The 12797-nt window shown below is 39.9% G+C and overlaps 1 protein-coding gene across 1 annotated transcript in view; it reads right to left on the bottom strand.

The window, feature by feature from the left end:
* kcnh8 (potassium voltage-gated channel, subfamily H (eag-related), member 8) overlaps positions 1 to 12797 on the bottom strand; it is a 68906-nt gene that overhangs the window by 24758 nt on the left and 31351 nt on the right. Inside the window, exons 4-9 of the mRNA XM_088327869.1 lie at positions 8771 to 8898; positions 7021 to 7261; positions 6223 to 6380; positions 4291 to 4495; positions 1896 to 2105; positions 81 to 280 (exon numbers count right to left, since the gene is read on the bottom strand). Of these exons, the coding sequence (XP_088183995.1) occupies positions 81 to 280; positions 1896 to 2105; positions 4291 to 4495; positions 6223 to 6380; positions 7021 to 7261; positions 8771 to 8898 (1142 nt within the window). The remainder of the gene's footprint in view (positions 1 to 80; positions 281 to 1895; positions 2106 to 4290; positions 4496 to 6222; positions 6381 to 7020; positions 7262 to 8770; positions 8899 to 12797) is intronic.

Here is a 12797-nt window from a genome sequence, read left to right as displayed (position 1 = left end):
CTTTAAAGCCTGTTAGAATAGTTTACCTAGCAAATTTCTTTAAAAAAGCAAAGGTGTTAGAAAGAACCTCTCACATGTACCTGATTACAGTCAATTCCGTTGTTGACTGACCACGTGGTCTGAAAATACTCCAGCATTCGCTGCTTGAGGCCGTGCGGGAGGTGGTGCACTCGTATGAAGTCCTTAAGGTCTTTGGTTCTGGTGTGATACTGGGACCAGCGGGAGTACATCCTCTGGATGATGGCTGTCACGTTACCGAAGACTAACGCATGCATCAGCGCTGTAGAGAGAGTAGCAAACGTTGTTTAAATCTGGATCAGACAGACCTCATTAGATCAAGTTGATTAATGAGTCCGCAGGTTCGGATTCAAAGTGCAGTACGTACGGAAGGTTGCAAATTCAGCATTGTAGTAATCCCTTTTATTTTCGTGGGGGGGAATTGCTCTCCAAAAAGATCCCGTGATAGTCAAAACCAACAAAGTAGAAACTTTTCTTTATTTATATATTAAATACTCTATTATACATTGAAACCAAAGGACAAAGCACAATTTACCGACTCGAGCATTTGTTTAGCAAATAAAATTACTGTACTTTAAAAAGTCAAGTCCAGTCGAGACTATTTTTTAAAGAGTTTTTTTTTTACAGATACCTTTTGTTCCGTTAAATTATTATTTTAAAAATAATGCTGCTTTATTACACAACTGAATGGATAAAGGAAACAATCCACTTCCCTTCAGATGATACATTGTTGGCATCATGTGAACGTTATGGAAAACTGCACTTACATTCCTTTAAATCAGTAGTCGTCAACCCAGAATGTTGAAAGAGGCATATAGGACCAAAAATATATATCTATATCCAGAGCCTCAAAAAAATAAAAGCCTTATAAGGAAGGAAACACATACTGTATCCATCTATATTTATTGGAAAGAAAAATGTGTCCTGTTTGTCCTACAGAAACCACCAATCATTGCATTATCATTTTTTAAAGCACCAGGGAGCCACTAGGAAGTGCCAAAGAGCTGCTTGCAGCTCCAAAGCAAGATCTGCTAGATGAGAAGTTTTTGGGGGAGAATGCAGGTCTATGTGGGAGTCCAAGAGCCAAGAAGAAATCTGCAAACTCAAGAATGTTCTCCATCCCGGCCTCAGTGATGTGGAATGTTTTGCCTCTCAAGATAAGAAAGTTGTTAAATCTAGACTTAAAAATCACTTCTATTTGAGAGTTTATAATTGATGCAGACCTCATACTTTTCTTTACTGTCCTTTCTGGCTACCTGGCCGGTGGTGAAATGAGGGAGAAGGACGAACTGGAACTATTCAGCGGACCAGCACCTGCACCTGAAGCATGTCATCATCTGCAATGAACAACTGGCTGAGATACAAAGCTGCGCCTTCTCCGTTTTGGACTTCTTGAACAATTTTGGGTATGACCTGTTTATTGTTGCAGTTGACTACGTTTTTTGCATTGTTACCCAATGCAAGATTTACTGCAGCCTGGTCATCCGGGAGGGGGCATTACCACTTGTGTGGCCCCATATCAAGGTTTCTTAGTTGCCTCATGCTGAGGTTTTTGAGTTTTTCTTTGCCTGAATGCCAGTTTCAGATCAGGGGATGGTGTCGTTAAGGCCTGTGCAGTCCTTTGAGACAATATATGATTAAGGGTGTCACAAATAATAGTGACTTGACAACTTCCTCTGCCTTTTGGTGCTTCTGTGGGTCTAGAATGTTTTGTTGACATGACGGCTTTTAGAGAAACTTGGAACTGAAAAAAGATTTGCGCATACGCAATGTAAGTTATATGTGCATGGACTACTCACACAGCTACATCGCTGCAAACTTGGCAGCAATACAGCAAGGGATCACGATAATTTTTTAGCCACAAGATGAGGTTCTACCTCCGATGAGCATGACGCAAATGGAGAAGATCTTCTCTATGTCGGTGTTTGCCGACACGTTGCCAAAACCGACACTGGTCAGGCTGCTGAGGGTGAAGTAGAGCGAGGCCACGTAGACGCTGCGTATGGCCGGGCCGTTCCCGGTGGTGTTGGCGCCTCCCACCGGGTAGTACGGGGACTCCAGGCGCTTTGCTAGCTCGTGCAACCACCCTGGTCATATTACACAGAAGCATCAACATGTTAATGTTTGCATATACGTTTAATGCAAAAGTACCTGTTAAAACAATGAGGTCATAATTCAAAACTGTCAGGCTTATCATCTAGAATAGGGGTCTGGAACGTATGGCTCTTTTAATGAGTACATCTGGCTTGGCGATACAATAGAGGCCATAGTAATCCTCTGTGTTATTTTCATATTGTAGTACATGTATAGGGCAAAGTATAAACTACAGTTTACAGTTACCAACAGACCCCATTTTGGCTGTACGTCTTTAAGGAATCTCTTTTGGAAGCAATTGTCCCATTTTTAACTCATTACATTGAAGGGATCCGTGCGCAAAGCTTGTCACGATGGCTAAAACCAAAACCTGCTGGTCCTTTGCTAAATCTAGAACAGCGGATACACCAGGAAGCATTAGAGACGCTTCGGAAGCAGAACTAATCCCTGGTCAAGCCGGAGTGGAGATGCCCGGCCCATCCCCAAGAGGTTCCCCGGCAGACACTGATGAATGGTAATTGGATGGAAGCCCCTCACAGCTGCCCGAATTCCACGCGAGGTAGCCATCAAAAAATGCATAATTATAACACACGCGCAGGAATTCTTTATCTTATGACACTATAGATGCCGTAATTGGTCAAGACCAATTGGCGTCACGAGTCGATGCAGACCCGGAACCTCTCGTAAGGACAACAGCGAGAAGTAATTGCGGCCAATCCGGTTCATCGATACTGACCGGAGATCAGCCCAGGGGGGCTCATTATATGAGGGGCCCGCATACCAAGAGGACCAATGGGTAATTTTCCACCCAATCGCAACTCTGGCTGGCTTTTATTCCGCCCTCACCTGTCTGGATGAGCGCCGCAATCGATAAAATCATTGATTGGTCATCATTTGGATGTAGATTCCAAAAGGCAACATTATTAATCCCAAACCAAGACTTAACCAGAGTCAATTGAATGCTGATATTGAACTGTTTGGAGAATATGGGCGCTTTTGCTCTCTTTTTTAAGGGAACACTCTCAATGGTTTGTCCCCACTGCAAGCGCTACTAACGTTGAGTAATCCAAGTTGGAACACACAGAAATATTAGGTTTTAATTCTCTCTTATTTTGCAATCACATGCCTGCAGAAGAGAGAAGCATGGGTATATTGGCTGGAAGACAGGTGACCCAATAGCAAGAAGCCTAACTTGGTCCCAGGTCAAATTTGATCACAATCTGAAAAACTGAACATTGTACTCTATACAATTTTTTAAAAAGTGGCCAATTTTTAGACATTGTGAAAGAGTTGTAAATGTTTTAATTCTCTTTCCAGAAGTCAATCACTGATTGTGCATCCTTGAACATGATAATTGCGCATTTATTTTCGACAGCTTGTAAAATAGCGTAAAATTATGTTGGGAATGTTATTGTCTAACCAATGTGTCAAACATCATTTAAATCGGTCACTAGTGGCTAAGGATTTTGAAGAAAACGTTTTTTTTAAATAAAGGCCCTCATAGGTTATCACAGGCTAAGGATCGTGAAAATAAACCTGCAATTCGTCAGGAGTGGTGTCAATCGAAAAGTCAAGAGGCTAACAGCCATATTGGAAATAATTTGACAAGTCTGTTTACTTTTAAAAGGTAATTGTGGTGTGAAACGAACTAATTACAACATGAATCGTCAAATGATGCGGGGATGCTTTTACGCATTTTTGTTTTTAATCTGGCAGCGTTATCATGTGTTCTGGAGTCAATATTTTAGACGGTTGGATTCTCTAGACTCTCATGAATATAACAAGACCGTGTTTGTGGAGAATCGTTTTATGAGTATAATACAACAGCGCTTTTGGGGTGAGCTATGCCGGCTTTATAGTTTTGGGGTATCTTGTTTCAGACAGATGGTGATGTTTCGGTGATGAGTATATTTTGAAATCATATCTTGAATCCCAAGAGTTTGCACTATCCAATGATATGTGGCATGACCTTTTCCAGTGACTGGTGACATCGTGAAGACACATCTTTGCTGATCACAGTGAATATATATAATTTTGCTTTGTTTAAAAAAACCCCACTTCTGATGAAGAGAGGGACAAATTTTAAATGAAAAAAAGACGGTAATGCCGTTGTCTTCTGTTCAAATTCAAATTTGTTTGGTTTTGCTCCCAATTTCTGTCGCTTTCAGCGTGGCTCACCAATATCCCAGTTGTATGCGTTGGCCTCCATTTCCATTTTGCCGATGATGTACCAGATGCAGGCCATCCAGTGGGCCAGTAAGGCGAACATGGACATGAGCAAGGTCAGTACCACTGTGCTGTGCTGCGAGTAGCGGTCCATTTTCTGCAGGAGGCGAAGCAAGCGCAGCAGCCGCACTGTCTTCAATAGGTGCACAACAGACACCTGGTAGGACCAAAAAGATGTTAAGTAAGGATGTACAGAAAATGTTTCTGCCTAAAATGACCAAAAGTGCCTTTTAGGTTTTGTCTGAAAGAAAAAATAAAACCAAAATAAGGCTTCCAAAAGAACGGTTCACACAAGCCCAGAATACATATATGTTTTAATTCTGTTGTAATAAAAACCTCAACATCGATGCTTTCCTCGCAACCCGGATATTGATTATAACAAGCAGAGGACAAAAACCTCTCCTCCTTCGACCACTAATGATGAGTTTCCCATTTAAACTTCTCCCCTAGTCATCCATCATGCATTTTCTTCTATTATTTAGTGGGATGTAGCACAGGGATGATAGGTGACCTTCCACAGAGGACATACCCAATGTTTATTTACGCATATGGGAGCACTAAAAGGGAAGCAGGACATAAATGCTGGTATACAATACTTGTTTAATATAGCAACTAGGAAATAGGAAGACCAAAGAGAAGGCAAATGTGTACAAGAGTGTATAGCTGGGGTGTCATACTCATTTAATCTTGGGGGCCACATGATGGAAAAAAAAACTCACGGGGCAGGACTAATAGATTAAAGAGAGAAAGAAAACAAGACTGGGAAAGAAGGAAAGAAAGACAGACAGAGAGAATAGAGAGACTAGAGAGAAGAGAAAAAAATAGTGCAAAAGAGAGGGAGAAAAACAGAACGAAAAAGAGAGACTTTGAGAAAGAAAGAGAAAAACGAGACAGAGAGAGAAAGGGAGAGCGAGAGAAAGAAAGAAAACAACAGACAGAAAATAAGAAATAAAGAGAAAGGAGCTTGGAATCGAACCTATGACCTGTGTACTATGTGTGCTTTAGTTTGCACCATCATTGGATGAATTTGATAAGTGGAATTTGGTTCTTAATTTGGGTCGGAAAGAATATTCCCAGACTTTCACAGCGGCCAAGAAAACCTATCTAGAACATAAAAATCAGGGCCAAAAATTGCTAAATCGTTTCCCAGAAAGTTCGGCAGGAATTACCGTGCATGAGGGTAAAAACAGCGTGGGTTTCCTTAGTGTGTTTTCAATGTGGTATTTTGAAGTCAATATCAACACAATATTGAATAAATGAAAGTGAGCGCGCATGAGAGCTGGAACTAGAGAGGTAGATTGGGGCTGTCGAACTGGTTGATGTACCTTGCATGTAACTTTCAGTAAGTTTTTGCTTTTGCGCAGTGTGTTAAACATGTGTCTGCTTGATTAGGGTTAGAAAACAACTGGCCTCATTTTGCTTCTGTGTCCTTGCCAAACGTCACAGGATTCTGACTAATCAAATTTAAATTAATTAGGTGACTGTAAAATCTGGTGTTACGTTCAAATCAATTTGCAAATATCTCAAGTCAATATTTTTTGCAACACTTCTTCCAGTGAAAAAAGTGTACAGTAATGTATTGTGCACCAGACTAAAAAAAACACAAAATGTGAGTATTATGTAACAAAAAGGTATTTTTTGAGAAATGGAAATCTTATGTAAAACTTGTGGTAAAAACCTGTTTGTGGCCATAGCACCCTGAGAAGCTAAGCAGGGTAGGGCCTGGTTACTACTCAGATAGGAGACCGCCTGGGAAAACAGGGTTCTGTAAAATAGGTCACTTGGCACACGCTCCGCTGCGACAGCACTGACTGCAAGACAGACTATTTAAGGGGTCCGTCTGATAAGTCTGAGGAGGTGCTGTGTTTTTATGTTTTTTCTTACCACGCTGACTTTGAAGGCATAGAGCAGGTCGAAGGGTAAGGCGGCGACCAGGTCGATGATGAACCAAGTAGTCAGGTAGTGGAAGCAAATCTGACGAGCGTCGAAAATCACTTGGCCCGATTTGCTGACGTACGTCGTACGGAAATTGAAAACCATATCTAAGAAAGGACAAAAAAATATTTTCTAGAACAGCGTGGCCAAACTACAACCCGTGGGACACATGCAGGCTTTTTCATCCAGCCCGCTGAACGAAAATGGTAAAAGTATGATGAGACTATATGTAATAGTGCAGTAGTATTTGTGCAGTATTGTTATTGTATTGGTGTAGTCGATTTGCTGCAGGTGTATTATTGTATTTGTCTCCATTGTCATTTTGTGTGTCTACTACAGAAATACTAGAAAATTACTACAAAACCAAAAATCTAATTTATTGCTTAAAACAGAAACCAACTGTATTATTTTGCTTAAATTCTAAAAAGAAAAAATACTGAAATACTATAGAGATATGAGTAAAGTAATATTATAATACTTCAGAATTACTACAAAAATACTACTACAAAAATACTACGACAGAAATACCATTACAGAAATACCACAACGTACAAAAATACTCAAAAAATAGTATTAAAGAAATACTTAAAAATAATACAACTACAGTAATACTACAAAAATACTGCAAAATGTGACCTTGGGGTCTACAACAATTCACAACTTACTCAGGGTGATGAGACGACTACTTCAAAATCCTACAGAAATACAACAAAAACACTCTACAAATACTGCAGAAGTACTACTCACCCAAAATGAAGAGAATCTCAACGGCTATGTCGCTGACTGTAGTACTCCGCGTAAGATCGTCGTGGTCCCCGATGAAACAAACGTTATAGGGAACGGTAACGGCCACGTAGAAAGTAGCAAGCAAGATGAGCCAATCCCAGCCCGCCTTGCACGTACTGTAATGCAGTAGGATGAATTTGGACTTTTTGGCGTCTGCTACTTTGTACTCCGGCAGGGCGGGAGGCTCGCCAAATACGTTCTGCTAAGACGTATACAAAAAGGAAACATACATCACAGTTACATTTTTGTGTGGTTTATACATGCTTTTGTTGACTTCTTTACATGCAATGCCCCCTACGACTAGAAGTGAAACTCCAGCATCAGGGAAACCCACTATTGAGTTAACACAAGAGGTAGCACAGTCAAGCCGTTTGGCTTTTTTACATAGAATGCTCAAAGGACAGCCGACTCAAAGAAATGGTTTCACTATTGATCCGCACACAAGGCAAACTCTAGTCTGAGAAACACAAATCAGTAAAAAGCCTTTGCATGCTAATGTGAAGAAAATAATGTTTGGTGGGGGCGTAACAGCCTGTATTTTTACAGTATTACTCAAGTTGCATTTTTATAGTATTACTGTACTTTTATTTTGTAGTATTTCAATTGGATATTATGGATAGTATTTAGTAGATTTTTGTAGTATTACTTTACCTGTACTTTTGTAGTCATTCCGCCGTAATATTCATGTAATAGTATTTTATTTTATTATAGTATTGCTGTAGTGGTATTTTTGGGGTATTTCTGTAGAAATATTTCCATACTAGCATCGTTGTAGTATTTCTTTAATACATTTTTATTATTATTTCTTACTTTTTGTAGTATTTCTGTCGTAATAGTGCACAAGCTCTTTATGCATCTAGCAACAACACACCTAACCACATTCCATTTGAACAATCCCCCCTTGCAGCATTAACAGAACAATGGTGATAAGATGGGCCATTGAGTTTTTAGCTTCAAATAACTCAGTCATTTGGCTGTCCGTTGGTCATTCTGGAGGGGTATGGAAACTCCTGGGACTTCCAGTCGTAAGGGTTGTCAGAAATACAGCCTGTGGGATGGATTAAGCCCCCCAGACAACGCTGAGAGCAGTACAAGGAAAATGTATTATTTATATGTAGTGCTTGATACTACTGTTCAGGGCTTTTTGTACATCTTAATACATTTCAGTGGGAACAAAACTTTTCGGTGTGTGAGTGTGCGTGAATGGGTAAGTGTGGCATACATTGTAAAGCGCTTTGGAAGGTCTTCATTGATTTGAGAAGCGCCATATAATATGCAGCCCATTTACCATTGACTATTTCATGGCAGTTAGTTATTTTTCAACCATTTCATTTCTAATACTTTTTAGTACTTTCCAATATGTTGCAACTTTTTGATACTCTTCACTTTTTACATTACAGTTCCTTCCAGTACCTTCATACTTATAATTGCTCAGTACTTTGTCATGCTTTACAGTACGACTTAGTACTTTTTAATAGTTTTCACTCAAGTTTATAATTTTTCCATACTATTCTGTGCTTTCTAGTACGTTTCAGAGATTCGTGCATTTTTTCTTACACTTTTAAATGCTTTTTCATATTATTTTACTGAGAGTGTTTGTTTCTACCTGAACAAAAATGAGTTTGACACCTCTATTCTAGTCAGTCTGTCTAAATGCTACCGTCTACTGTAATACAAATACGAATTGTGACATATTCTGTGTGTATTTGACCTTATTGAGCTTGATTTTGCTTTTTTCCCTGCTGTGTATGTGGCCGGAGACATGGTAGAGCACTGTGCTTCCGCGCATACGGCCCGAGCTGAACGTGGAACTGGTTCGAATACGGCCACGCCGACGTTCTGCAAACAAAAAAGTGTTAGAAATGATTTGTTTACAGGAAAGGAGGTTTTGTCACGCATGTAAAACACACACCTCCTATGATTGTAACTTGTGCATACTGCGACATTACGACTACTGTGTGTACTTTGGGTAATGTGTGGCCTTCCACAACTACCATTACTTCCTGAGCTGCTTACGATTCATGTGGTCGGGGCTCCTGCAGGCCACGGTGATGATTGCTTAAGTCTTCGTCGTAGTTCTGAAGGTGGGTTTTGTTTGTCTTTTAGCAGAGTTTCGGCTCATGCAGCATAGATGTTTTGGAGACACTTTTAGCGCGTGGCACAAGTGTTGCGCTCGGGTTCTGAGCCCAGGTGAATAGGGCCAGGGGGATTTTACCGCCTCCTTTAAAATGACACGGGACGCCATAGACCATCAAAAGCGTGTAATCGGAACCTTCTATGTGAGTTCCTCCTAAGCAATGTTCCCTCTAAGCTGCGCGCATGCGCAATCACGCACAGCCTGCAATCGCGCACTGCACGCATATTCTCAGCGCACAAGAAAATCTAGCCAGCGCACAAAATGAGGGCTCAAAATTGCTAGTTAAGAAGCGAATTAAGTCAAAGTTATAGTGCATGAAAGTAAAAATACACAGGTTCCCCTGACGCTGTGTTATAAATGCGGTATTTTAAAGTCGAAGTAGAACGAAGTTGAGTAGTCAGTAGTTTTTCAAGAACCGGCTTCTTCGGCTTGGCTCACTAAAAGGAACCGGCTCTTTTGGGTTCTGAACGGCTCTTCAGGTTGTTTTTGCTTCTTTCATCCCAACATGACCAAATATTATGTAAAATTATGCAAAAAAATGACCTAAAGGAAGGGGGGAATAGAACAAAAAATTAAAGAATACCATGAAATGAAAAAGTAGTGAAAAGTTGAGATAAAAAGAAACAAAAGAAAGAGAAAAAAAGAAGGAAAAATCTAGAAAAATAGCCAGAAAAAAAAGAAAAGAAAGAAACAAAGGAAAAAAGTAAATAGAAAACAAAAAGAAAGAAGTAACAGCTAGGAAAAAATAAACACAATGAGATTTTTTTTAAAGGATTTTTTTTAAAAAGTAGAAAAAACAAGGAAAAAGAAGAAAAAGTTTGTGTTGCATTTAAATAATTTCCGATTATATCAAGTGAATCTTGTTGCCAACATTGTACTTCCACTAAAAAATGTGATTAAGTACAGTTCTGTATCTTGCAACCGACTAAATAAGCCCCCCAAAATTTTTGTATTATGCGACAGTATTATGTAACTTGATGTCAAGTTTTGGACATGTGTGATAAAGAAGTAGTTACCACACTTGGGATTATGGTTGCTCACTGTTGTTTCAAGCGTTGCTCACCGACTTTGTGTGAACGCTCAGACCCGTGGAAAATTAGAGGGAACATTGCTCCAAAGGTATTGGAAACTTTAACAAAATAAAGTTCTCTAGAAGTGAAATGGGGCTGCTTTCATCAAACACGCCATAAAATGCTCAAGAATTAAACATGAATCAGCACACAAAACACGTTTGTCCGGGAGCACACTTGTAAACGCTCTGTGTGCACTTTTTGACTGGTATAGCGATGGCGTCGGGCAGGCGGTTCTGTCCATCATGGGTGCAGGTCTGTTTTTCAGGCAGCTCAGGCAGTCCAATAATCCGGGAAAAGGGGCGTCTGGGGGAAGAATGGTCTTTCGCGGTTTCTTATTTTTGACAGAATCTGTAGCTGGAAGAGGGGGTGATATATTCATAGCAAAGGGCATCACCCTACACGATGAATCAAATTATCGACAGCTAATTGATCGTTTCATATATGATCAACTATTTTCCTAATTGATTGATCATTTGGACGATGTTTATTAGAAATGTTCCAAATCCCTAGACTTTAAAGAGACTCTGTGCATGTAATATTTAGTGGTTCCTAGTGGTATAAAAAAACTTTTATTCAGAAATAAAACCTTTGATTTGAAAACTAGGCAACAATACATGAACTATCAAACCAATGTTAATTCTCATTAAAAAAAATCATAGGTCGAGAATTTTTAATTTCATTTTCACAGAGTAATCCCTTTTTGGAATGTCTCCATATTCTTCCAGTATCCTGCCGCTAAGCTGTGTATCACTAGCTCTAGCTCGTACCGGACAACCCAGTGCCATCTATTGGTCGAATATTACATATTGGGGCTTTAAGCTCCTCTTCAGTAAATATTTGCCTCCTCCCCGAATGTTTTTAATGAAGACAAAACTGATTATCTTTATGCTGAACCAAAAACTAACATTTCGTTCAGAGGCTTACTCTATACGTTAGCAAGCTTTTTTTTCAAAATATGCCATTTTGCTAATCTTTAGGGTCTTATTGAATGTGACTATTTCAGAGGTGGATACGGTTCTCCAGGTGTTGAACGCAGTTATGTAGGAAGAGCATTTTGACACGGCTCCCGCGTTTCTCCAAGTGGCTTGTCCTCGATTATGTTTACATACTTCTGCATAGCTTTCGTTCATGTTTAAACAAAGGCTTTCTTGTAAGACAAAACTGGGAGGCGGAAGTTCTTGGAATAGTTAGGCTCTTATTTACTCTTATTTATCTTCCCCTATAAAACTGTCTTAATGACATCAATTGCATTTTTTTTCTCTAGTTTTGCTACTCGTTTTAGAAACTGATTGATGAACATCTCCCCCACAACGCCTTGCAATGTTCTGCAGAGCTCGCATGACATATTTGCTATGGTAAATTGCGGCTGCCCAAGTGCTCCGGCGTGCGTTTGCAAGCGTGGCGTAGTAGCGACACGCAAGACGGACGGCGTCTGGATTGAGCGATGAGACGAGAGCGTAACCCGCATAATAGTAGGAGCGTTATTGAAGGCCTGCTCTCAACCTACTAAGTCCAGATGGGCTCGAGGGCAGATAAAGGCAATAACAAAGGGCGACAAGTGAAGCGCTAACTGCTTTAGAGAGTCCTTTGGAAAGAAGGCACGTTTCCCTGCACCCCTCCAGATGAGGGGAACAGACAAGGCCCATCCATAAAGGGGCGATATCGCCTGGGGGGACACGACACGGCAGGAGCACCGAGACGCTTTATTTTTAGACCTAATGAATATCCCTTTGCTGTTAGAACAGTTCCTTTGGAGGGTCCGTAGGTGTTGTGAGAAGAAACATAAAATCAGTAAAGTGCAATGAAAAAGTAATTGCCCCATCCCTGATGTCTGTCTTTTTTTGCGTATTTATCACTCACTGAGGTTTCAAGTAATCATACCAATTTTAATATCACACAGAGACAACCCGAGAAAATATAAAATGCAGTTTCAAGATTGTTGGTTTCATTTATTAAGACACACAAAAAAAATTAAAACCTTTCTGGCCCTATGTGAAAAAGTCATTGGGCCACATTTGGCAGCGATAACAAAATATTAAAAAGCATGAATTCAACGTTTACAGTCATTTCTATGGAGTTTTTCACAAAGCTGTGGAGGAATTTTGGCCCACAGAATTTTTTTTTTTTAAATATGCCATCTTGGAGTCTATATAAACACATATACACATATATATATACATCGGGACCTCGCTACTTCGCGGTTCCACGTTCGCGGGTTCAGAGCTTCGCGGGTCTAAGAAATAATAATAAAATAAAATAGCATTTTTGAAAGGGCTTCGCTACTTCGCGTATTTTCATTTTCGTGGGTGGTTTTGGTCCTCATTAACCGGGTTGAAAAAAATAAATAAAATAAAATACATTTTTTTTAAATGTTTTTTTTTTTCTTTTTAAGCATTTTTGAAGGGGCGTCACTACTTCGCGGATTTTCAATTTTCACGGGTGGTTTTGGTCCCCATTAACCGCGATAACCGAGGGATTACTGTATATATGTACACACACATATATGACTAGGACTGGGAAAAATGTCA

This window comes from Urocampus carinirostris, chromosome 2, assembly GCF_059441175.1.
Source record: "Urocampus carinirostris isolate Australia breed hairy pipefish chromosome 2, RoL_Ucar_1.0, whole genome shotgun sequence".
Taxonomy (NCBI): domain Eukaryota; kingdom Metazoa; phylum Chordata; class Actinopteri; order Syngnathiformes; family Syngnathidae; genus Urocampus; species Urocampus carinirostris.
This window is presented reverse-complemented; position numbering and strand designations above follow the sequence as displayed.